The sequence below is a fragment of the Heloderma suspectum genome, chromosome 7 (assembly GCF_057233095.1).
Source record: "Heloderma suspectum isolate Gila_16-S chromosome 7, 16-S_ref, whole genome shotgun sequence".
NCBI lineage: Eukaryota > Metazoa > Chordata > Lepidosauria > Squamata > Helodermatidae > Heloderma > Heloderma suspectum.
The window spans coordinates 113087058-113111830 of record NC_139464.1 but is presented as its reverse complement, the minus strand read 5'-3'; the positions used below and the strand labels follow the sequence as shown (position 1 = coordinate 113111830).

The following is a 24773-nucleotide window of genomic DNA, read 5'->3' as shown; positions in this document are numbered from 1 at the left end:
AATAAAAACAAACAAAAACAAAATGAATGAACAGAAAATGCCATGTACTTTTCCCACCACCCAGAAAGGAGCAGCAGGGATTGTGGCCCTCATACTGCATTCCTGCCTTCAAAATGGCAGCAGAAGGGAGCCAATCCCCACATTTTCTTCCCATCTGAGGTGCAGAAATGAAGCGCAGGGACTGGAGACCTCATTCTTGCTTTCAGAAAGCAGAAGGGCTGGATCCCCACACCCCTGCCCCATGCCGCTCTTTGAGGTCACACTCCATAATTAAAGGAACAGGCATTCATTGCACACTGAGTTCAAGTGGCTCCCTCTGCAAACATTAAAGTACTCAAAAACTGCACTTTAAGGTGATCCCTCAGACCACAACAAGCATAACAGCAAAATGGTGAAGAGGCAGAGGCACCTTAGAAATCTCCACCGTATTCTGAAGAGGCAATGCACATTTCAGTTTAAGTTTTGACTGCAACATGAAAAATAGCTTGCCTCCTCAGCAGTAGAAGCAGAGGCAGTGAAAGCTGTGCCTGTATGCCTGGTTCTCCCCTGTACATAAGTACAGTTTGTTGGAACATGGCCTCAAGAAAACAAGTTCCATTTTAATTCAGAAGCCTCTCAAGTGCTATTCCACTTGGTGGCCATATAGTATGAAAACGTGGTGAACCACCAAAAACTACCAAAGCAGAACTGTGATCCTCAGTCGACATAGTTTAAGAACCACTCAGAGAAAGCTAAGATTTACTAGTCCTTAGTTGGTGTCGGGAAATGATCCTTAGAGTTGACACGTTCAGTGGCTTAATTACATCATGTGCTGTACATAAAAGAGCAAACGCTTGTAGCAGAAGCATCAGAAACGGCAACGGTACTTTCAGGCACAATCCCGGCATTCATCAGATTTACAGGCTACTGTGCCAAGAGCAGTGACTCAGTATTTACTTTCAAGCACTCTTGTACATTCCATAACCGGACTGCTGCCTGTGCAGAGTTTCAGAACTGGAATGGTAGTTCTGAACGTTGCATCTCAATTATGGATCACCCAGATACAAGGTATTTTTTGTTATTATTAACTTTATTGAAAAATGTTCTGATCATATACATAAACTATCCCCACAGCCCCTCTCCCTCACCTGTTTACCTCACCCCTTCACCTCACACACGCATATGATTTAAATAAAGTACGAAAATAAATACAATTAAATAAAAACAATAAAGAAGAAATATATGTATCCTACAAAACACTCCTGACCTATAGCTAAAGTTCCCAGAATTGACATCCCTCTCTGGCATGGTCCAGGTGGCATCTAGTCCTTGTACAGGTCCAAGAATCCACCCTGGACAGTATCAAATGTTTCCAAATTTTCTTGCCTCCTATATGCTGACCGCTGTGAGGCTGCTTGTGTTAGCATTTCTTCAACCCACCTCTCTCTCATTGTTCAGTGTGGACTTAGACTTCTCGTGCCTGAGGACCACATATTTAGTAACCAAAAAATGCCTTCTTCCATGTGCTTCTGTCCATGCATGTGGGTCCGATCAGGTGGGGTTCAAACAAATATAGTATGGATCCCCTGGAATTTATAGGAGGAGTTGAGTGTCATGTTAACCCTGGTGTCATGTTAACCCAAAGGGGGCCACGATTGGGCAGGCCCACATCAGGCAAATTAGATGTGCCCTTGAGGGCCTGCAACACCAGGCATTGTCAGTGAGCCTCCACGGACAATGAGCCTAGAGCCTGAAAATGAGCAGGAGTCCAATACACCCCAAGCAATTATTTTTGCTGTATGAGACACAGTCCATTGCCAAAGTCGTTTTTGTGGCTAGTGCAGAGTTCCATTGAGGTGGTGTAATATTCTCTTTTAGCCACATTAAAGTTCTGCTTTAATCTGGTTCTATCCGCATTGGGAAGGATAGCTTCTTTCAGATCGACAGCTATGAGAAGCTGGGATTGGACCACCCTCAGGAGGATTCCAGCTTGGTCAATAAACCCGGGGTTTCAGATGCCCCCAGTGCACCTGGCCTAAACCAAGTTGCTAAACAAGTACCACCACCCAGCGGTGGGTGGGAGGACAAATTCTTCCTGGGGTGTCCAAAAGTGTTTAAAACAAGAATTGGATGTGATGAGCCCAATAAGTTGGAGTATTCCTCTTGGGGCCCAGCTCAGCCATATTATGGCTTTGCCACTGAGGGTTACTCCACTGTGTAAGCTTAGCTTGACAATATGGGTCAGGTTTGAGCTGGGTGGCCAGTGAGAGCAAGGCCCCTCTCATAGCCATCGCTGTGAGAGTATACTGTATTACAGAACGGAGATGTTTTGACGCCAGGGGAGCCCATCTATGCAAGAGTTCCAGTGCCTGACTCTCCAATGAAGTAGTGCCTCACCCTCATCCAGTTGCCCCCAAAATCATGTCTGAGCTAGTAAGAAGCCCCTATGATACAGCTGAAGATCTGGGAGACTGAAACCTCCTTTCTTTAATGGCAATTGAATTTTGCCATAAGCCAGGCAAAGTCTCACCCCTTTCCACCACAGAAAGGAGCAAAGGAGTATATCTATTTTCCTGAAGTAAGTGGATAATATTTGCACAGATAGATGTCGTAAGGCCAGGGGTGTGTATCCACGGCCCACATACAGCTTTTGTGTGGCCCACACAAGTGCCCATTGCTACTGCTTCCCCTCCCTGAATTTCTCCACACACACGACCGCCACTAGGGATGAGGGTGCATAAGGATGGCTCTTCTCACTTGCCCTCTCCCCCATTAGCCCACCAACAGCCTGACAGTGCTGGGAAAGAGGGTGAGCAAGGAGAGAAATCCCCACACGCCTTCTTTCCAAGCGCAAACAGGCTCCCAATAGCCTACCAATCAGCTGTTAGTACTATTCTAAACTATAACCATCAGGCCCTGGGGCTTTTCCATTTTTCATGTGTTTAATTATGTGCCCTATTTCAGATATTTTAAGGGGACTCTGGAGATACTCCTGCTACTCTGAAGAAAGGGCTGGGAGTTGTAGGGTTTGGAAGAAGGCATCAGTCTCCATTGGAGAGCTTGATTAATCCTTTGTAGATATTGTTTTGTGCAGAAATCCTTAAATAAATTATTAATCATGCTAGTGGACTTGTGTGTTTTTATTCTGTGTCAATACTAGAGACCGCTGTTGACCCATTTTATACGCCAGTTTCCCTGCCTTTTTGCTTGATTCCCAATATGTTTGTCTAATACACAAGCTCCTTCACACTGAGCTTTTTTCCTGTGATTGAGATTGCTCCTTCACAGAAATTTGTGGGGTCTTTACATGACGCCATGATCATTCAAAGGACAGGTCAGTTTCCTGACTCTCCAGAGCACCTCCTGCACTAAATGCCCTCTGTTCCATTTTTAAATAGATCACAGATAATGAGCTATCAAATTATTGTGTTCCCATTGTGTTCCGCTTCAGTTTTCTCCATGAAAAGGGTAAAAGCAGCAAGTAGAGGAGCGAAGAAGTAGAGAAGTTTTACCCGCTTCTATCCCCTGCTCCGGATGTTTTTTTTTTAATTAAGGTGTTATCCTCACAGAATTGGGGCTTCTCCGCGATGTTTTTTTTCCCCAATTCAGGCATGATCTTCGAAGCTTCGAAGTTGTGAAGCTTCACAACTTTGAAGCTTAGAAGGTCATGCCTGAATTAGAAAAAAAAACATCGCAGAGAAGCCCCGATTCTGCGAGGATAACACTTTAATTAAAAAAAAACCCATCCGGAGTGGGGGATAGGAGGGCGTAAAACTTGATCTCATTTGAAGGGATAGAACAACCCCCTGCTCAGTGCAGGAAGCCTGATTCCCAGGTGGTCGCCCATCCAACTACTGACCGGGGCCGACCCCGCTTAGCTTCCGAGATCAGACAAGCACAGGAAAACAGCAGGAAAACAGCACAGCGCTCGAGTGTGAACCGAGCTCGCACATTGCATTCGATGAAGCACTGCAGCAGGGAAAATGGGTTAGTGTGAATAATCACATTTTAATGCGAGAGCATTTAACCCAATGGGACCCCGAATTCATTGCGATGGTGGGCGCAAAGTAGATTGCCCCCTGGGTGCCTGAAGGACTTTTTTCTCCTGCATGAACCTGCCTAAGCATTAAGATCATCCTCAGCAGCCCTTTAGAAGTGAGGCAAGTGGTGACTGATTGTGTGCCCGACCTTTGGAAACTTCTCCCCAGGGAGGCTTACCTGGAAGAGAGTTTTATGACTTTTTGCCACCAGGAAAATACTTTTAGGGTGCAATCCTATGCATGTTTAGACAGAGAAAAGGCCTACAGCTCCCAGCATGGCTGGCTGGGAAATGCTGGGAGCTGTAGGCCTTTTCTCTCTCTGAACATGCGTAGGATTGTGCCCTTATTTGCTTACATCTTTTTGGTTTTACTCTGTTTTGGCTTCTCTGCCAGTTTTAGTCATCTGTGTTGGTTTTATTGCTTACTGTTGTTTACAGGTAAACGTTCATTCCCCTGATTCCACCTGGCAACTCTACCAACAGTATACGCCCATAGTGCTGGATTTCTGATGTGCCCACTAGCATATATATTCTACATGCAGAGGGTTACTAGGGATTTACCTGTCACTTTCCTCATATCTAATTAGGGCATTTATATGGAGGAAAAATCTATATTTTTGAATACCCCCCCCCCCCGGCTGCTTTCAGGGCATTTAAAAAGGGTGTGTCTGTCTTCACCCTAAGTTGTCTAAGACCACTCCAAGTGACCATCAGAGCAGAAACTTCAAGTGTAATCCTACAGACAACACTGGCTACTATTTAGAAATATACTTGACTGTTAGACCCAAATCTCACGTTCAGTTTTGACACAGTAACCATGGCATGTAAATGTGCCCCATTATATTGACATCTGATATTTACTATGGCAGACAGCATGCGTCTCAAGATTATTTACCCTGTATACCAGCAAGTCGCTAAGAAACTGTTAAAGTAGAATAACAGCACAATGACTTTGCCTCATCTAAAAGGGAAGAATGACTTCATAAGAATTCACTAGCATAGCGTATGACACCCATTGACTCCATAATTTACACCATAATTTAGTACAGGCTGAGTACATTTTCTTGGAGGAGGCAAATAATAGTCACTGATACTACTTGCCTCCTCACAGAAAATGTTCCCAGATTGTACTAAATTATGGCGCCGCTTAACCTCTAGCCCTACCACCCTTTGCCTAAAGACTGCAAGCCTATGAAACTCAAGCACTTCCTTTTGCATTCAGCAGATGACCTTTATTTGCCTGCCTACTTGTTGGCTTGGATACAGGTACAGAAGCAAGGAATGGGGGAAAGGTGTTATTCTTATGCCCTTGCTTGTCAGCTTCCCAGAGGCATCTTGCTGGCCACTCCTGGAAACTATGGGAAACAGAATGCTGGACCAGATGAGGGTGTGTCTGAGGGTGCTTCCAGACGGAGCATTCCTAGTGCTGCCAATCAAAAACCATCGTGTAGCTATTCCATCTTTTCCTCCTTAACGTCTTTTTTGTGGAAAGAAAGAAAAAATGGAAGCAGTGGTGGGAAAACGCAGGAGGGTTACAAGCAGAAGACGACATCTGGACCCCCAGTAAAATTCTATGAATGGGGCAGGACAATGGCACCATAAAAGCCTTCTCTGGAACCGCCCTGATTCACAAGGCTGCTCACATAGGGCTTTCAATTCTTCAACAGTTGCAACCCAAGACTGGACTTGATCACACACACATATTGTCTCTCCTGCTCCATTCAAGCGGGACGTGTTCCTCATTTGCCTGGCAGCAACAGTGTAGGCTTCAGGTCATTCCTTGCTGAAATCCAGTCCAGTTTTGCAAACAAGATGACCCATCTCCCTGAGTATCCCATGCTGCTTGGCTGTTCATAATTCATTCACTTCAGGGCGCAGATGCAGTGTGTGTGTTGAGTACCATAGAGCTCGCATGGAACACTAGAGTTTTTCCCATGTTGGTGTTTCCATGTGCCTTCGAACTTGCCTATAGTGTATCGCCAGGAACTGCCAACTCAAGTGCCATCCAAGCTCCCTCCTCTCACCCTCCCATCAGCCTCCCCCAACCCAAGGGAAGGTCCTCACTTTCTGCTTGATTTCCTAGACGGAAGACAGGACATTTCCCCCCTTTCCCCTTTTTTTTTTTATTGCAAGCACCTCTGCAAAAGTCACGGTAACATTCATTACTGTGCCGTCTGGAACACAGCAAAGATGAATTGGAAACAAGTGCTCTTTCTTTCCTGCCTCATGACTTTTGTGCTCCTGATTGGTATGTATGATTTGCAACAATAACTAAAATGAAAAAGCTGATTTCCAGTAAAGAATAATCTAAAGCCTATCCTATTGCTACAGGTCAATGGATGGCAGCATTTGTCAGTTAAATGGGATGGGAGAGGCAGAGGCTAGAGATGTGTCTGATCAAATCAAATCACCAGTTGCAATTGCTAAAGGAATTTCCATCATATAGCTAAATCAGGACTAATGATTTTTTACCTGTTATCCAAAATATGGACTGGATTGTACTGCCTTTGCTATCTGAGGCAGACAAATTGTAAAGCATGATTACCTTAGGCAGATTAGAATGCAAGATGAGTACCGTGACTCTAGCAGGTAGTAGTTTTAAATACACATCTGCAATTCTCTCCAAGATTCTATGTGTACTCTTTCACTGAATTAAAAACTGGATTTGTACTTTCGTCTTGCCTAGTTCTTGAGGGAGGTGACACCATGGCTGTGGATTCCAAGAAAGCAGAAGCTGGAGAAGTAAGCATGGAAAGTAAGTCGGGAGATGCAATGAAATCCATTCATTGATTTTAGAAAGAGGGAAAGAACAGAAACAAGATGTATAATTATTTTAGCATTGTTATGAATACTTTCCCCTGCCCCAATTTCTCCTTAGTGTCAGATCCACTTATTTCTCTGCTTCCAGGTATGAAAAAGAGAGTCTTCATGCAGGAATCAGATGCCTCTAACTTTTTCAAGAAGCGGGGCAAAAGATCTACACAATCCAGGGATGAGCTCAATGGTGAGGCTGTTTGGAGGGTGATTATGGAAAGCTGTGATTTATGTAATGCTCTTTTCATCTCTTGGGTGTGTGTGTGTGTGTGTGTGTGTTTTGGGGGAGGGCATATTTCTTAGTTGTCTGCCCACACTCTGAAAGGATTTATGAACTGATCAGAGATGATGAGTGGTTTTGGATTAGATTATAGACTCCTCACTTTTCTGACTTTGATATTAGGGAACACGTGCATTGGTTGCAGTCTGCTTAAACAAGAGCCAGTATTTGAAGAGTTCCCGTGGGGGCTGAAGTATTCATTTAATTTCTTAATATGCATGTTTATTGCTAGCTTTTCTAAATTAGCTAAGATATTGCTGTGGAAATGGAAATTGCATCACTGGCCAAATAAACAAGTTTGAAAGTAAGGGATATTTCATAATTGCTTAAATCACATTGTGGTCTAGGGAGTGATTAGGAAGCTGTTGTGGGAGGTGCAGGACAGCATGGTGAAGTGAATGCACCTGGTTGAGAGACCTGCTCTGGCTCATTTTGACAGTTTACTTAGGAAGGAAGCTAAATAGGCACCAGTTTTCGGGCACTGTACTGGATGACCATTTACAGCCGTTCTTGGTAGAAAATCTGCAAACAGCATTCAAAGAAATATGCACTTGACTTAATTTAAAAACAATGAAACACTCACTTTATTTCTCCTGTAATTGGGAAAGGTAGCCAATGTACATGCCCAGCTAATAATGTTTAAGAAGCATTCATGAAGTGCAAACAAGCCTTTCGCATCTCTGTTGTGGGACATGAGGCAATGTGGTAAAATTAGCTCCAGTTGAAAAGGATGAGAAATATTTGGTTCATAACAGAGAACGTTATTGTAGGGATCAGCACTTGGCAGCCACAGGGCCAAATCAGCTACGAGGCCAGAGGCAAGAAGGGCGTCTGGAGGGAGTGGAGGATGTAGCCATGGGACTTCTGAGCAGCTTCCTCAAAAGCTGTCCTCCAGTAAAACTAGTTGCTGATCAGGGTGCTATTGGGTTGGATCCCATGTTAGTCCAACTTAGAGTAGACCCCTTGAAATGAATGGGAGTTAAGTTAGAGTAACATTGGATATAACTTACAGAGTCCAGAAGTAAAGTTGGTGGGAGATTCAGGACAGATAAAAGGAAGTTCTTCACACAGTGCATAGTTAAACTATGGAATTTGCTACCTCAAGATATAGTGACGGCCACCAAGTTGGATGGCTTTAAAAAAGGGGGTTGGACAAATTCATGGAGGACAAGGAGCTATCAATGGCTGTATCAGAGGCAGTATCGAAGGCAGTATGCCTATGTATCCCAGTTGCTGGGAAAAATGGGTGGAAGGGTGCTGTTGCACTTGCATCCTTTTGTGGGTTTCCTGTAGGCAGCTGGTTGGCCACTGTGTGAACAGAATGCTGGACTAGATGGACTTTTGGTCAGATCCAGCAGGGCTCTTCTTATGTTCTTGTGTTCTTGCAAGCACCCAGATGCCAGCTTTCTCCACTGATTGCAAAGTTTTAATGGCGGACGCTGACATACCGCAAGCCAGATGTCAATTGCGTCAGTCTCTGTTAAAGTCCAAATGGGCTAGCGGGATTAGTATTTCAAGGCCAATGGAGGACTTATTTCAGGATCCATTGCGAAAATGCAAGCCGCAGTAGCACCATACAGGTCCCTCTTTTATAAGATATTTCCTCCCTATTATGCATCTGGCTTAACTCCAGCTAGCACTGCTGAGAAAGCCAGTGTCTGGAAGCACTCTAAGGTGGTCATGTCACATGGTAATGATATTTCGCCGAAGTACATACTAATTCAGCTAGCATGGAAGCATCACATTATTTATAGGTTTAATTGGGACGGGGGGGGGAGATTTAAAGATTCTTGTTGTTGTGTTCCCTATGCGACACTCTGCATGTGCTTTTTGCAGAAACCTTTGAACACCCTCTGCATTAAAAAAAATCTAAACCACTTCTACAGTGCATAGCAGAGAGAGCCTACATTACCAACCTATATTGGTTTTATACCAGTATAATTCCCCATGGAAATTATACAGAGAATTATGGGGATTGTAGTTTGGCAAGGTGGCTGAGATTTCTGTGTTAGATATGGGGCTCCTTCACACTGAGCTTTTAAACTGCGATTGAGATTGCTCCTTCACAGAGGTTTGCAGGCTCTTTACATGACATCGTGATCATTCAAGGTGTCTCCTGCAGTAAATACCCTTTGTTCCATTTTTAAATAGATCGCAGATAATGAGCTATCAAATTACCCATTGTGTTCCGCTTCAGTTTCCTCCATGAAAAGAGTAAAAGCGGCAAAGAGAGGAGCGAGATCAATGAAAGATAATGGAAGGCTCAGATATGAAGGAGGGGAAGGGGGTGGAGGGAAAGGAAGCACATGAAAAAGGGAGCTGTTGTGATTCTGCATTTAAAACGGAAGCGGAAAGCCCCATGTTAAATGCAGGATTTTAGGCTGGTGTAGAGATGCCCATGAGATGGTCTTATAGGCCCCTTCCAACCCTAGTGTTCTATGATCCCTAGCCACCTTGAAGAACTGCAGGCGTGGGGAAAGACTAGCTAACCAGTCCAGGTCTGTGGTGTAATTACATCCTAAGTGGTACTACTGTAGAAGTATGTGGTGATGGGTTTGCCTTCTAGCAAACAAGTTGGCTCAAACTATTTTGCCATCTTCCAAGAGGAAAAATTTTGCCTCCTCCCACTGCCAATTTGTCATATGCTGGATAACATAAAGCAAGCAGTATGCAGCACATCAAACAGCAGGGGCTGCCCATCAAACATGGAAAATTTTAAAAAAATCCTTAGAAAGAAACCCTAAGTCAGACAAGACACTCTCTCCCCTTACCCATTATATTTGCAAAGTCAGACTTTAAACACATGAAATAAAGGCCAAAGATGACAACTAGCAGCATTCCTTTCCACAGCCAGAATCCTTTCCTTTTTATATTTCCCCCACTGCCCCATAACTTTAACACAACAGAAATCAATTTTATAGACAATAATGATTGTACCCCCCCTGCCCCCGCCAAACAAAATATACACAGGATTAGTTAATGTTTTGAACACCGTTGACTTAATCCATGTGAGGAATGGCTCTCTAGGAACACCCAGTATGATGCACCTTGATAAAGGGTTAGCTTGAGATATTGGATGGTGATGAAATCCTCAGGTAGTTTAGTGCAGTGCCCTGGACGAGTCCGAAATCCACATCCCAAGGGCACTTAACCACACAGACCTACCTACCACATCAGGACAGACTGGCAAGGCAGGATGGCTTCCATTCTCCATGTCTAGCATGAGCTCAGAAATCAGTCTCCACTGCATAGTTTATATAATCTGCAGAACCTGGTAGTAAAGCTTTTGCTGGATTGCCCTACTAGAAAATGCAGGTGGAGGTTGCACATCTGATTGTTCTCCATCCCCAAAGAAAACTCTGCCAACATAAGAACCAAACCAAACCTAACGTTGTCAGGGGAGAAGGCCTGGCTGAACCTTTCTCCCCGACATGCTATTTTTCTACACATCAGGAACATTTTCTGTGTGGGAGCATCCATCCACCCATTAATCCATTCAAACAAACGAACGCCTCTGCTTCTAGCCCCGGAAAACGTGGACTAGTTGATTTTGCAGCTTGTATAAACCAGTTGAACCTCCTTCAGCCAGGAGGGCCAAATTCCAGTTTGGAGAAGCTCTCGGGAGCCACTTTCCAGTGTGGGGGGGGAGGTGGAGCAAAAGGGGCAGGGCCAAAAATTCCAGCATATTTTAGCTTAAAGCTCATGCTTCAAGTAACTAAACTTTAGGAGAGACATTTCAAGCTTTTAGAATGGTGGAAAAACTGCACAAAAGCTGGGACATCACCAAACCATCAGAGGACAGGGGAAAGGGAATGTGGCCATCTGGGAAACCCTGAGGGCTGGATTTGGCTCCCAGGTCAGAGGTTCTGCACCCCTGGTATAAACTGATCCTCAAGAGCTACATGATGGGGAAGTATGATGTTCTTCACAGCATCACAGCTTACTCTCAACTTCACATATTACTGAAGCAAACCTAGGTTTGCCGTAAGTTTATACTCAATAGGGAACCCTAGCCAATCCTGGCTGTCTGCATGTCCCTGAGTGTGGATGAATGCCACATTCACTCTTAACATTTTTAGTGTACACTTATAACATTTTACAGCCCAATCCTATACAAGTTTACTCAGAAGTAAGGCCCTCTGAATTCAACAATTTCTCCCCCTCCCCCCCCGTAACTGTGCAGGGGATTGCAGCATTAGGTGTATATACCTAAAAGTGGGACTTGCGAGGTGAATCTTCCATGGAACTGTGAGAAAACAAACCACCACATATACTTTAGCCATACATTGGGCTGGTTCTCATGACATGGCTGAGTCATCGTGGGTTATTTAATCCACAATGAGCCATGGTGTATGCCGGGTGTATGCGGCCGCCATTTTGAATATGCAAGCCCTGATCAGGGATGGGCCATGTCATGCAAACTCGGTCAGCATGGGTTATTCAAGGGTTAAATATAACCCTACCACTGATCAAGGGTTATGAGAGGGTTGTTTAACCCTTGAATAACCCACGCTGGGTGGGTTCACATAACAGCCCAACCCGATTGCCCTGACCAGAGGTTGCATGTTCATAATCGGTGGCCACACACACCCATTACATTGTTGATTGCTTAACCCATTATTACGTGCCATGTTGTGTGAATGGGGTCATTGGTTGTGTCCAATGTTACTCCTACTTAAAGTAGACCCATTGAAGTGAATGGGAGTTAAGTTAGACTAAGGGCCAATCTACATTGTGCCCGCCATCACAATGAATTCGGTGTCCCGTCGGGTTAAACGCTCTCGCATTAAAATGTGATTATTCACACTCACCGATTTTCCCCGTTGCAGTGCTTCATCGAATGCACAAGCTCGGTTCACACTCGAGCGCTGTGCTGTTTTCCTGCGCGTGCTTGTCTGATCTCGGATGCTAAGTGTTGTCGGCCCCGGTCAGTAGTTGGATGGGCGACCGCCTGGGAAACAGGCTTCCTGCATTGAGCAGGGGGTTGTTGTATCCCTTCAAATGAGACTAAGTTTTACCCCCTCCTATCCCCCGCTCCAGATGTTTTTTTAAAAAATTAAGGCATTATCCTTGCAGAATCGGGGCTTCTCCACAATGTTTTTTTTTTCTCTAATTCAGGCATGATCTTTGAAGCTTCAAAGTTGTGAAGCTTCACAACTTCGAATCTTCGAAGATCATGCCTGAATTAGAAAAAAAACATTGTGGAAAAGCCCCGATTCTGCGAGGATAACACCTTAATTAAAAACAACAACATCCAGAGCGGGGGATAGGAGTGGGAGTGGTGGTGGGAGTGCTTGACAACTGTGTGAGGATAGGTAAGCTCTGGTTTGATACTTGGACAACTTGATTTGAAAGATAAGAGATAACTTTTTTGTATGCCTTCAGTTATTTGGATCTCAGAGTAGCAAGCAGCAGTCATATTCATTCATTCATTCATTCATTCATTCATTCATTCATTCATTCATTCATTATATTTCTATACCACCTCATAGCCAAAGCTCTCTGGGTGGTTCACAAAAATTAAAAACCATTAAAATGCATTATATAACATATAAATCCATTCACATAGTGACATAAAGCAAATAACACACACAACAAAAATATATCTAAAACCATTTAAAACAATCAGCCAGAGACAATCAAGAGATTCATTATATGCTACCAAATGAGAGAAGAGGGAAGTTTTAACCCAATGCTGAAAAGATGACAATGTTGGCACCAGGCGGGCCTCGTCAGGGAGATTATTCCATAAATGGGGAGCCACCACCAAGAAGGCCCTCTCCCTTGTTGCTGCTCTCTGAGCCTCCTTTGGAGGAGGCTTCTGGAGGAGGGCCTTAGACGTGGAGCATAGTATGTGGGTCAGTTTGTGGTGGGAGAGGTGTTCTGTCAGGTACTGTGGTCCTGAGCCGAGTAGGGCTTTATAGGTCAAAACCAGCGCTTTGAGTTGGGCTTGGAAGCATATAGGCAGCCAGCGGAAGCTGGCCAGAATTGGTCTTATATGTTCAGACTTTCTGGTCCCTGTGATCAATCTGGCTGCCACACGTTATTAATATGCCGTCTGCACTTTATTTATTTATTTGATTGATTTTGCATCCCGCCTTTCTGTCAAGAAAATGACACTCAAGGCTGCTTTGTGCACATAAGCTACCCGTCTCTGCTGCTCTGCATCTGGTCTGGTGTGTCGTTTTGGTAGCTGCTTCTTAACTATCTGCCTGTCAACAGTTTGGGTGATGAAGAGCATATGTATTGCATATCCTCAACTGCGAGTATTCCAAATTCAAAGAATCACCAAAGGTACCAGAAGGCCACCCAGTTCTAACCTCCTGCCACAAAGTGGAACTGTTCACACACCAATCCCTTTCAGATTAACCCTCACAAGCCATTACACCAGGGGTTCAGAACCTCAGGCCAGAGGGCCAAATCTGGCCCTCTGGGTGACCCATTCAGGTCCCTGGGGCTCAGCAGGAGGCCATGCCCCATTGACCTGGCCCCACCCACTTTCCCTCGACTGCCAAACATTTGGTGGTTTCCCACGTTTGTGCATTTCCCCCCCATCCTGAAAGGTTAAAATGCTCTCCTAAGGCTTAGTTACAGACTGCAAGAGCTTTAAGCTACAATATGCCGGTATTTTAGGGTTTGGGGCCTCACCTGTTTTGCCTTTAGTCCTTGTCCGCCACCAGAATGTGACCCCCAAGAGCTTCTCTGAAAAGGAATTTCGCCCTCTGAAAGAGGGTCTGTATCCTTACATGACATGTTATGCTGATTTGTCTATAAGATGTGTGTGTGGACACACACACACATACACACTATATATATAATGTAATGTAATGTAATGTATATAAAAGGTATCATTTATCAAATAGCTCCTGATAATGGAAATGAATGTTGCAAGCCAGCTTACTACAAGGAGAAGCGAAACAAGGTTTCTATAAAACATTACAGATTTGCCTTCTTTTTGCCTTCTTCTAAAGAGACATTTCTATCACTACTTCAAGTATAATTCAACTTTTTATTTGGATTAGCGTTCATGTTGCTGGGGCTAATCCAATCATTGGATGGTATTAGCTAACGTTATTATTTTCTACTTTAAAATATAAAAGCACTTTGGGACTTGTACATGGTGTTTGGGCTGGAGGCTGTGCGTTCTTGGTCTGCAGTAAAGCCACAAGAAAGACCACTTAAAGGCTTATGTAAAAGTCAAGGCAGGCTATAATCTGTTCAAGTGCTTCAGTACAATAATAAGAGAAAGCATCTTTCATTTCCTCTGAAGGCCTGCCGGCTAATATTAATATCTTTTAATGCAGCCGAGACCCGCCAGATGCTGGCTGCAGATGAACAAAGGAGGGAGTACTACGAGGAACAGAGGAATGAGTTTGAGAACTTCGTTGAGGAGGAGCGCGATGGTAAGAGCACAGGGTTAAGCAATAACAACAAAAGTGGAGAGGGGAGATATATGTTTCCATGCATCTTGGGATGCTTTATTGGCACATTTCATCACTGCACGCTCCACAGCACAGCAAAGTGCATGTACTGATATCCTAACAATTTGAATGGCAGAATGGAGAAAATGCAAGATTCAGGGAGGTGCCATTAAGTCCCTTACATAAATACCTCATGGATGCTGCCTTAGCTTAAGTCCTGAGTTGCATTGTTAGAAGGGCTCTAGTGAAATGAAGGGGATCCAAAGAAAGACATCTTTCTTTGCTTCCAGGATATTATTGCACAAGTCTCCATTTCATGAGATTTTATCCATAGTCACTTAATACTGCTTAGACACACAGAACAAGCTCCTTCTTGTCTAAGGTTGCCAGTTGTTCTGATTTTGTTAGGCCTGCTCAAAGGAACACAGTCTTGAATTCTGAGAGAAGCAGCAACTGAACTCTTTAGAAACATGTACTAAATATGGGAATTAGCTTTCTAAAAGATGGTACACTTGCTGTTCAGGAGCTGTCGGGTCCCAGTATCCTGTGCATAGGCAGTGCCCTGAAGCACTTCGTTGCTGTGCAGAGGCTGGTAGCCATTTTGTAAACTTGGCAGTTGTGGCAGCCGAGATTCAGCTTCAACTTCCCCCTCAAAACAAACGTTTAACAGTTGTTACACTTAACATTTGGATGGCATTTTCTGTTAGTGCCATCTGTCTGTAGCCACTCTCTCTCTCTCCCCATAACAAAATGCCTTGAATTGCTCAACACCCAAGGATATCGCTTATCACTCCCAGCCTGGCTGGTACTCATCTTGGACAAATCTAAGGTTGTCCAGCGCTGACCACTAAATACCTCACAATGGGTGAGAGGGCAAAGAGGTGCCCCGCTGTGCTCAATAACACCTTTCCTATTGGTTCAGTTAGGTTTGCCATCTTTTTCTGCTAGGACTCCAATGCCTTTAAAACAGTTGCGTGTCAGGCAGAAATCCAGTGGGTGCAGCTTACTCCATCACTGCATCTCCATGCCAGGAAAAGGTACATCTGCCGATGTTGCCTTACACGGCTGTGTTTTAAAGGCGTAAGAGCCCCAGCAGAACTAGAGATGGCACCTGTCTGCTCTCTCCCCCTCTGTGAGGTACTCAGCTGACAAGGGCTGGCGTTGCCAGGTAGGCAGGGTGAAGCAGCCCACTTCAAGTGGCACCACCAGGAGGAATAGAAAAGGCAAGAACTGATGTCTAGGTGGTGCCCCAAGGAAGGCTTTCTAGAGCGCTTATTTATTTATTACATGTATATCCCGCCTTTTTTCTCCTTAAGGAACCCAAGGCGGCTTACATTATCCTCCTCCTCTCCATTTTATCCTCACAACAACAACCCTGTGAGGTAGGTTGGGCTGAGAGTCTGTGACTGGCCCAAAGTCACCCAGTGAGCTTCCAAGGCTGAACGGGGACTAGAACCCGGATCTCTGGACTCCCAGCCCAACACTCTCGCCACAACACCACACTGGCTCTCAGCGTTGGCCCTAATGTGTGTGAGCAGAGGGTATGTGGACTTGGCTTCAGACAGCAAAATGTCTTGGGTGAGCACTGCAACGTACAGTGCCAGAAGACAGTGACACAGCATTCTCATTCGTTCTCTCGCTGGTTTTCTTTACTTCCCGGAAACACCTTCTCTTTGATACATCATCCCCCCGCCGTTCTCATGCTTAGTATGAGTAAACGCTTTTAGGTTATCGGACTGTCATTGTGGCTTAATTCCATTTGGGGGACTTGAATAACCTTTTTGAGGCTTAAATAGCCTAAGGCAGAGCTGGCCAACACATCTGGAGAGCCACAAGTTGCCCACTCCTGCTCTAAGGTCTGCCTGCTCTCTCTCTCTCTCTCTATACACACACACACACACACACACACACACGGATGAGGCAGCAAAGGCCTGAAGTGGTAGAACGTGCTCTACAACTGTAGAATGCAGGTGGGGAATACTATTTATAAATGCTCCCCCAAGAAATAATGTTTCCATCCAGAACAACATTGTCGGGGAAGCAAGAAAGATTCTAGCACAGCCTTTTGTGTGCTGTGCTAGTTTTCTACTTGCAGGGAGATGCATTTTTTAAATGGAGGGGACCATGGAAACTCTTCATTCTCAAGTAGTACCCTTCATTCTGGTACTCTGTTACCATTTAATTCTGCTGCATGTGTAAAGCCAACCTGGTACAGCTCCAGAAGGAAGTGAGAAGTGTACTGTACACCACTTTCTGTGCATACATTATTTGACTGATATTTTTATTGATTTTTATTATATTTTATATACCCTAAAGGTGTTGAACCAAGACTGAAATAAAACCTATCTCAGTGGGTGGGCTCCAAAGCTTATGGTGCACCACCCAAGTGGGTTTATTTATTTCCTTTGACCAGCACAGACCCATATCTGCTTTGGAAATTTCCCTGTTTCAAAAATATAATGCTGTTTGGGGCTACTGTTCAAAAAGTCCAAAGCCTGCTTGGATGTAAGAAAGTACTCAAGCTTGTGTGTGTGGTTCTTTGGCCTCCAGATCAGAATTTTATCTACTTTTGAACACAACAGTTCCTCAAGAGATACAAGTTAAGCACCCAGGCACTGGAATTTCTGAATTGCTGAAAGAGAGCATGATCAGTTGGTTGCCTTTTGTTTTATTTGCTCTTCTCAACCACAAATGAAAGAACTTCTTCCTCTATGTATTTTTTTTCCTACCCAGGAAATTATGTTGTGTTTAACAGCATGACCACATAATCTCCTACCACATTCACATTAGGCAAAGGAAAAGAATGTGGGAGGAAATTCCCAGTACTGTCCGGAGTGGATACTGTTTTTTACATGTAGTGTATCTCTCTAGTATGTCACTGAAGTGAAGCCGGGACAGGAAAATCCAGGTATTATTTTCAGACCCTTTCCCTATAATGGTGTGTACTATGGGCAGCTTTAAAAAAGAAGTATATAAAAAACCATATCTGAAGTTGGAATCCATCTAGAGAGGCGGATGGATATGAATACATACATAAATGTTGCAGTATGTCCAGTTCACAAAGAGCCTATCTACTCAACGGATTGCATCCAGTGATGTCCTTCTGCTAGTGCAAAGCTTCTACCACTCACAGAAATTCTATTTCTGTCCTTGTGTCAAATCCAAGACTTTGATTTGGCTTATTCAAGCCATTACACAAGTGTTTTCTCAGCGCATTAAAACTTTGTTATTCGAGGTGCGGCTTGTTTTTGCGTGATAGTGGAAAAGTGCTTAGATACTTTTTCCACTAGTGCTACATTGGATATAACAACCCTATAAACGTAACTGGTTTTATACCAAGGCTGCCCCCAAAGGATCATGGGAATTGTGGTTTAGTAACATGTTTTTTAAAAAAGCCCTAGCACCCTTTTTGTATCAAGACCGAAGCCTGTTCAATCCTCTCAAACATCTATCAGGGAAGAGGCCTTGTGGCTGCAACCATATGGAAGTAGTAAGATGACTGGCACAATTTTTTAACCTAGTGTATCTGCACGCACGTGATTCAGCACCAGGAATGTAGTCATGCCAGCTTGTAAATTTCTTCCTCCATGCTGTGACCATGGGGTTCCTGTAAAACAGGTACAGAACCTCTTTCAGCCCCAAGGGCAAATTCCCTTTCAGAGAAGCTTTCGGGGGCCACATTCCAGTGGTGGGCAGGGCTGGAGGCAAAGATGGAGGGACCAACATGCCCAATACACCAGCATATTTCAGCTTAAAGCCTTTCCTGCCACTAACTCAGCCTTAGGAGAGGCACTGTAAACTTGTGTGTGTGTGGGGGGGAAGAGTACAAAAGCCAGGAAACCACCAAACTTGGTGGCCAGGGAAATGAGGGTGGGCCAGGGGAAGGGGGCATGGCCATCTGGGCTAATCCTGGAGGGCCAAATTGGTACCCCAGGAGGAATGGATTTGGCCCACAGCCTTGAGGTTTTGCATCCCTGCTCTACAAAGAGGATGTTTGCGTATGTGAATTGGTCCTTAGTTCAAGAATTGAAACCAAAGGCCAGGCCCTAAACCGGACCCAGCTGGTAGGCTGTGCTGCTTGGCATTACCCAAAGTCTTCCGGAAATGCCTGCGCTCACATTTTCCGTTTTGCCTGTGCGCTTGATGCTGGGCTTGCCACCATCAGGAAAGAGGAGCAGTGTATGATGTGTGTTTTGTAGTTTTAAAAAAAGCTTTAACACATTTCTTCCCTCTACAGAGCAGGATGAGAGAAGCCGAGAACAGATTGAGCAATGGCGTCAGTACCATTACGATGGCCTCTACCCATCGTATCTATATAATCGGCACATCGTCTAGAACAAATAGGAAGAATGGACTGCACAGAATAATTAAAACACTGAAATAGCCGCTGAGCATGTTAGTGGCAGGATTGTCAGCAAGGCAATATTTTGGAAGTCATTATTGATCCCTCTCTACCGAACCTACTTCATCAACCCTTCTCATAGTAGCGATGACTTCACTCATAGGTTGCTGCTTTGCTTTGCGTTTTGAAGCTCTAGTATGTAGCAGCCTCTGAACACTGACGCACAGGGCAAATTAATGCAGACAGGATCAGCTCTTTCAGACCTGTATATACATATAGATAGATCTATATAGGTATAAATAGCTCCTTGTAGAGCAAATGGGTAAGCATTATTTTAAAATAATCACTATATTTTGAGGTAGGCACTGAGAACAAAGCCAGCTTGTGCGGTATCTAGAGTATTTTGAATGATTTTAGAATATGTGGCAAATACTTAAAATACATTGTATTTGTTTATTAAAGATATTTTATCCTTTTGCAATCTCTTTCCTTGGTCACCTCATCATTATTGGAAAACTTTCACATTTGAAAACGCACATTTACAAATAAGAAAAAAAAATCAAACATCTTTACTTTTGCACCTGACATACCATTGACAAGATTAGGTTAGAATTCAAAACAAGTATTTAAAATGACTCATCAGTCTGGGAGAAAAACCTATCACTAGCTTCAAGACATACAAAACATTTCCTCCACATAGATGTCACCAAGGAGAACTCTTGCCTAACTTTCTCCCTGACATGCTAATTTTCTATGTGCAGGGCATTTCTTAGCATGGAGGGGCATTCCATCACACGATTCCCCACCTGCATTCTGAAATGATACAGCCTATTAATGGAGTTACCGTCTCAGCAATAAGTAGGCCTAAATTAAATGAGGACAGTGTATGAAATCTAAACCTCAGAAAAATCTCACAAGAAGACATTTTTGTAGCCCCCCCAATTTGCTACTGTGTTAACAGGGAGGTACATACTCCTGGTCCAGGGAATCTACAAGAAAGGAAATGCATGAGAACCCATTTCTTAACTCAAAAGTACATGCATCATGGTTCCTCCGTTTCCAGCGCCTGGTGCCCTAAAGGCAGGACAATTTATACTCTGTTCTTGGGAAAAAGTATCACAATTCTCCACCAAGAAAAAGTCGAAAGCTGTGACCATTAAATTATGCAAATTAAAGAGATGTGAATTAAACAAATTTGCATACATCATCAATGTTCTGCTTTAGCTAGCCATGGGTAGGCTATACGTCCCATTTCTTGGCCAACGGAAATCCTAACAAGCTCACATATGGCTTTGACGATTTCACTGGGCATTTCCCATTCATTGTAAAGCCCATTTTTGCAGTCACTGGGGCTAGAAACTTGATTTAAATGAAAAATGAAAATAGAGTTTCTTGGGATACTGAATTCTGCAGCTAATACCCACTTCTGTGGCCTTTTGACAACTGTGGAAAATTCATGACTTGTAGGGAATGCTCATAGCTGTCCCACCCTTCTTTGGTCAGCGCTCTTTGCAAATCAAGAACCAAAACAGCTTACTTCAAGATGGTGGTACCATTCCAAGTAAGCATACACAGCAGCATTTCATGTATTAATCAAGGAGGCCTTTGATAAAGCAAACTGCTGTAGTGGAACAAGCGACTGATGAAAAATGGGTGTAGGTCACGAACACAAGAGTGGTTTCACACAATCTTGCCCGACATCCCACTGACGTGAATCATCAACAACAGCGTGAACCAAGCATGCATTATTAAAATTAGGTACTATTAATTGGGATATATAAGTGCATTATGGAAATGTTTTCCATTACGAATGCTTCAGTGACTACATTGTCAAGGGTTTCTCTTCAGTTAGAAATCAAAGCTGCTATGGCTGCACTTTCATACACCTTTGCTTTTAAAAAAATAAATTGCAGGTGCTTTTAGATGCCTTCAAAGTATGTGGTACATTTTCATCAGTCTGTTTTTTAATTTAACAGCTCGTGAGACAGAACAAGAATGTGAAAGTTAATATTGTTAAGTATTCCCAGAGCGATGAACAGAAATTCAAAGTTCCAAACGACATTGTAAAGCATCAAATGAACACAAAGTTTGATCAGACATACAGTTGTTATTGAAAAGTTAGAATCTGCCTTTGCTTTCGATACAGGCGCTTGGCAGTTGCTGTCTAGAAAATAACCAGGCCGACAAGTAAACATTTCTTACCGAGGAAATCCATTACCAGCTGGCTGGCTGCTGCTTCCAACAAGAAAACAACGTTGCTCCTTATAAAGCACATTTTTGACATACTGCATTTAATTCCAGACATGTTTATCTGAATAGTTTTGACTGAAATTCTGCAACAGAAACTTCAACACTGTTTATATTATTCATGAACAGAGTTCGCAAAGGCATGCACGCCGTTCTTTTTTCACTTCTGCTCTTCCCTTCCTCTCCGGTTTGAGGTCTCCAACTGTAGTTCCCCGTAGATACCCTTTTTCTCATGACCTCCACTTCCAACCCTCTTAATCCCACAGCCCTTTGCAGCAACACTTCTGCAACTTCCAGAAGAAGAAAACTGGAATCAATTGTCAGTATTTAATACGCAAAGTTCATGCCCAGGCTGGCTGCTGAATGATTTTTAAACCGCTCCCCCATCCCTGGTGCTAATTCAGCAGGCTTTTAAAATTGGCTCTGTGCGTGAAACAGAATGCTGGACTCAGGCTGAGGGACAATGAGAAACAGATGTGTATTTTCTATCACCTCTATATATTTCCTTTCCTTTTCCAGTGGTGGGATGCCACCAAGCAGTTGCCTTGACAGCTTCTCACAGTGAGATGAAGCTGGGTTTAGGGCAAGCCCTTTTCAGCAATGGCATTGCTGTTTTCAGCACATGCGTTTCGAGACTGCACCGATCGCATTGTCCACGCCTTCACTAAACAACGGAACGCTAGAGGGGAACATATCTGGATTCAAAGCATTCAAATGTGTGTGTGACCTTAGAACAGGGAATGCATTGTGACTTGTAACTTCAATTAAAGGGGGGGCAACTTGTGGCCCTCCAGATGTTTTGCCCTATAACTCCCATTAACCCTCACCATTGACTATGCTGGCTAGGGCTGATGGGAGATGTGAGCCAAAACATCTAGACCTACAAGCTGGCCACCCCTGTTCTATTACATTGACCAGGAAACAATTTAAAATTAAGGCCGATCCTCTTCCTATTATTATTTATTTAAAATCACGTCTGGCTGCCTTTATGGGTAGAATCATCTTTTATCCCTTCATCTTTACTGAAACCAGGACCGCCTAGTTTTAAAGTTCTAGAACAATTAAAACTTCCCACGATCAATGATGCTGGACTTAAACAAAAAAAACCTTCTAAAGCCACAGTCAGTTATGGCACTTGGGCAAAAAAATAAGTAATCTTTCCTCTTTCACAACTTCCAAAACAACTGGGGAGGGTGGGGAACAAAAACACCCTACCTTTTAAAGAGAAATATTATCAGTGTTTATTTTAACAATATATGCTGGCCTCCTTAGGCCCACAGTACACATTTACTACACAGCAAATACTTAAGATTCCAAGTCAAGCTGGTAAACATTTTAATCACAGCACCACAGTTAGATATTTACAACCCTCAAAAAATTCCAGTAAGCACATGCCAAGTGGTATACTCAGCTGTTTATCTAAGAAACCAATTTTGGTATACAAAGAACCTGTGGTAAAAGTGAAAGGAAGCAAATTAATTGGTGAAATACACATGGGTCCGAACTTTACATATGCACAGCTCAAACTACCAATACAAATCATGCCTAAGTGAAGATAGGAGAGCCAACTTAGGACTTATTTCGGAACATATACATTGCTTTATGAAGTTTTCATTCCATTTCACAGAATGGTATGTTCTAATTTTGGGGATTCCATTGTTCTTGCTGAGTTTAACAAGAAACATCATTGCCAGTGAAACCAGCATTTGGAGAAAAGAAGTACAGTTTTTTTCTGACATTTTCCTGCAGTTTGTACCTTCTAAACTGATAAACTACTGATAAAAGCATGACACAAACTTAACAGAATTTCTACAACTTAGCTAGAAAAAAATTAAAAAGTGAAGATAATAAAGGTAATTGTCTTCCAAAATCACAAAATACTTCTTTCCTCTTCATTAGAAGAATTAAAACTCTGAGAGAGGGTTAATCTAGCTTTGCATTTGGGAAGATACATCAGCACACCCAGCACATTAGGAAAATGAGGTACAAGAGTCACACAATTTGCTGTTAGTCTTGGAAAACAAAAAGGATTTTGAATGCCAATTAGTTGAAAAGTATATTTTCAGGTATTGTGAAGCCTTGCTCTCTAGACTCAAGCATAACCTGGTAAATATTTCTCATGGCAATACTGAGGTAGTTTCAGACGATACAGCTGATACTCATTGGCCACAGGCACATGTACAGAACCTTTCTGAGGAAACACTGCTATTACACAGTTCCAAGGCAGCGTCTTCTACTTTCTTGGTAAACATGCCATTTGCAGTCTAAGAAAACAGGTGCCTCCTCCGAAACCCTATGGGAGGATTATGCTTTCAACATTTTAAATAGAAGAAAGAAGGATCAAAGCAGACAATCATTCAGTCTTTGTGGAGGAAAGATGGTTGGGTGACCAAGTCCTCCATTTTGGAACTTGTCACTGGGCCTTATCAGAAACAGGAGATTAATTCAAAAGGCAAATGCAAAGGAGAGAAATAACTTTTGGCAGTTATTTCATGCTGTTGAGGAATTTGGCTTGTTCTTCCCCTCTTGGTAAAAGAGTTTCTGCACCAATCTTGGGACCTTTCTTCTCCTAAAAAGGGGAAGTTTACAATGAGGCTTTGTTCTGATACACTGGAATAAAGGCCATCATCACCGTATTATCAGGAAGCAATACACAGGGCACTTAGTCATCACAGTCAATTCAAACTACTTTGGACATAATCCACCAGAAGGTTTACCTGTGCAAGCCCCATTCATTTCAGTGAGACACACAGGAGAACTTGCAAATGGATTGTACTTATTAACCAACAAAGCCATCACACACTTGAATAACTAGGGTGTGACAACGATTTAAAACGAACGCTACAGTTGTAAATGCTCCAAAAAAGGAGGTGGTTTTCTTTAAAAAGAGAAAATCTCACCTACTCTACACTCAAGCCAGCAGTCTCTTTCCTATATATACTTACTATATATACAGGAAAGGGACTTACTATATAAGTTCAGCTGCTTGAGGAAAAGCATCTTGTTCAACATACAGCTGGAGAGCATTTGCTTCCCTCGCCCTCAGAGACAGAACTCTCCTGCAACTGTCAGAAACGCTGTGGCTATGGAAGCGAGGGAACAGATGTTCTAATCCCAGTTGGACCAAGGGCTGCTGGGAGATTGCAACACCCTACCCCCAGCCCCCCCCACTCGCTAGACTGTGTATAACGGTCAGATGTTTTCATTCACTGCCACAGGACAATAGATGTTTTGGAGGTATTCACATAATATTCAGGAGAAATGCATTTTCAGGGGAGGGGATCGTTTTAATATAGGGGTGGGCAACTTGTAGCCCTCCAGGTGTTTTGGCTTACATAATTCCATACTATTGGCTATGTTTGCTAGGGCTGACGGGAGTCTACGGCCAAAACATCTGGAGGGCCCAAGTTGCCCACCCCGTTTTAATGTAAAATATTAAATATTTGTGCAGGCTCCGAAGCACGGGGCAAAGCAGGATATAAATCAAACGAACAAACGAACAGCAGCAGTGTCACATATTAGTGTGGTTATTAAATTATCATTTCGTCAACAAATCAGTTAATCTCTCAACATTTTACTCCTTTGAGGTTCAACTGTAAAACATCTCTATGCCATAAACTCCAGATGTTGTCATCTGGTTTTTCTGAAAGC

General features: G+C 43.3%; 2 protein-coding genes across 8 annotated transcripts in view; one reads left to right on the top strand and one right to left on the bottom strand.

Moving 5' to 3' along the window:
* Positions 1–979: 979 nt before the first annotated feature.
* UCMA (upper zone of growth plate and cartilage matrix associated) lies at positions 980–19361 on the top strand. 3 transcript variants are annotated; one of them, XM_084811621.1, is made up of 5 exons: positions 980–1047; positions 6705–6773; positions 6927–7022; positions 14417–14515; positions 18771–19361. In XM_084811621.1, exons 1-5 carry the CDS (start codon positions 999–1001, stop codon positions 18866–18868), a joined length of 411 nt encoding a protein of 136 aa, XP_084667747.1. In that variant the 5' UTR covers positions 980–998; the 3' UTR covers positions 18869–19361. The 3 variants fall into 3 exon arrangements, with proteins under 3 accessions (XP_084667747.1, XP_084667748.1, XP_084667749.1); XM_084811622.1 differs by lacking the exon at positions 980–1047 and adding an exon at positions 5883–6266 and having other exon boundaries at positions 18771–19355; XM_084811623.1 differs by lacking the exon at positions 980–1047 and adding an exon at positions 6363–6607 and having other exon boundaries at positions 18771–19355.
* The window catches only part of MCM10 (minichromosome maintenance 10 replication initiation factor), a 59000-nt gene continuing 53541 nt past the window's right edge, over positions 19315–24773 (bottom strand). For 4 of the 5 annotated variants that reach the window (XM_084811586.1, XM_084811584.1, XM_084811583.1 and 1 more), the window contains exon 20: positions 20820–23691. In XM_084811586.1, the coding sequence (XP_084667712.1) occupies positions 23608–23691 (84 nt within the window). In that variant the 3' untranslated portion in view covers positions 20820–23607. Of the gene's footprint in view, positions 23692–24773 lie in introns of all 5 variants that reach the window. The other variant, XM_084811582.1, reaches the window with a different exon arrangement.

Bases quoted from the DNA above. Each gene is read 5' to 3' on its own strand.
- UCMA (XM_084811622.1), top strand. From the start codon at position 6,209: ATGAATTGGAAACAAGTGCTCTTTCTTTCCTGCCTCATGACTTTTGTG. The intron at 6,267-6,704 runs GTATGTATGATT...CGTCTTGCCTAG, and splicing joins GACTTTTGTGCTCCTGATTG to TTCTTGAGGGAGGTGACACC. The intron at 14,516-18,770 runs GTAAGAGCACAG...TTCCCTCTACAG, and splicing joins CGTTGAGGAGGAGCGCGATG to AGCAGGATGAGAGAAGCCGA.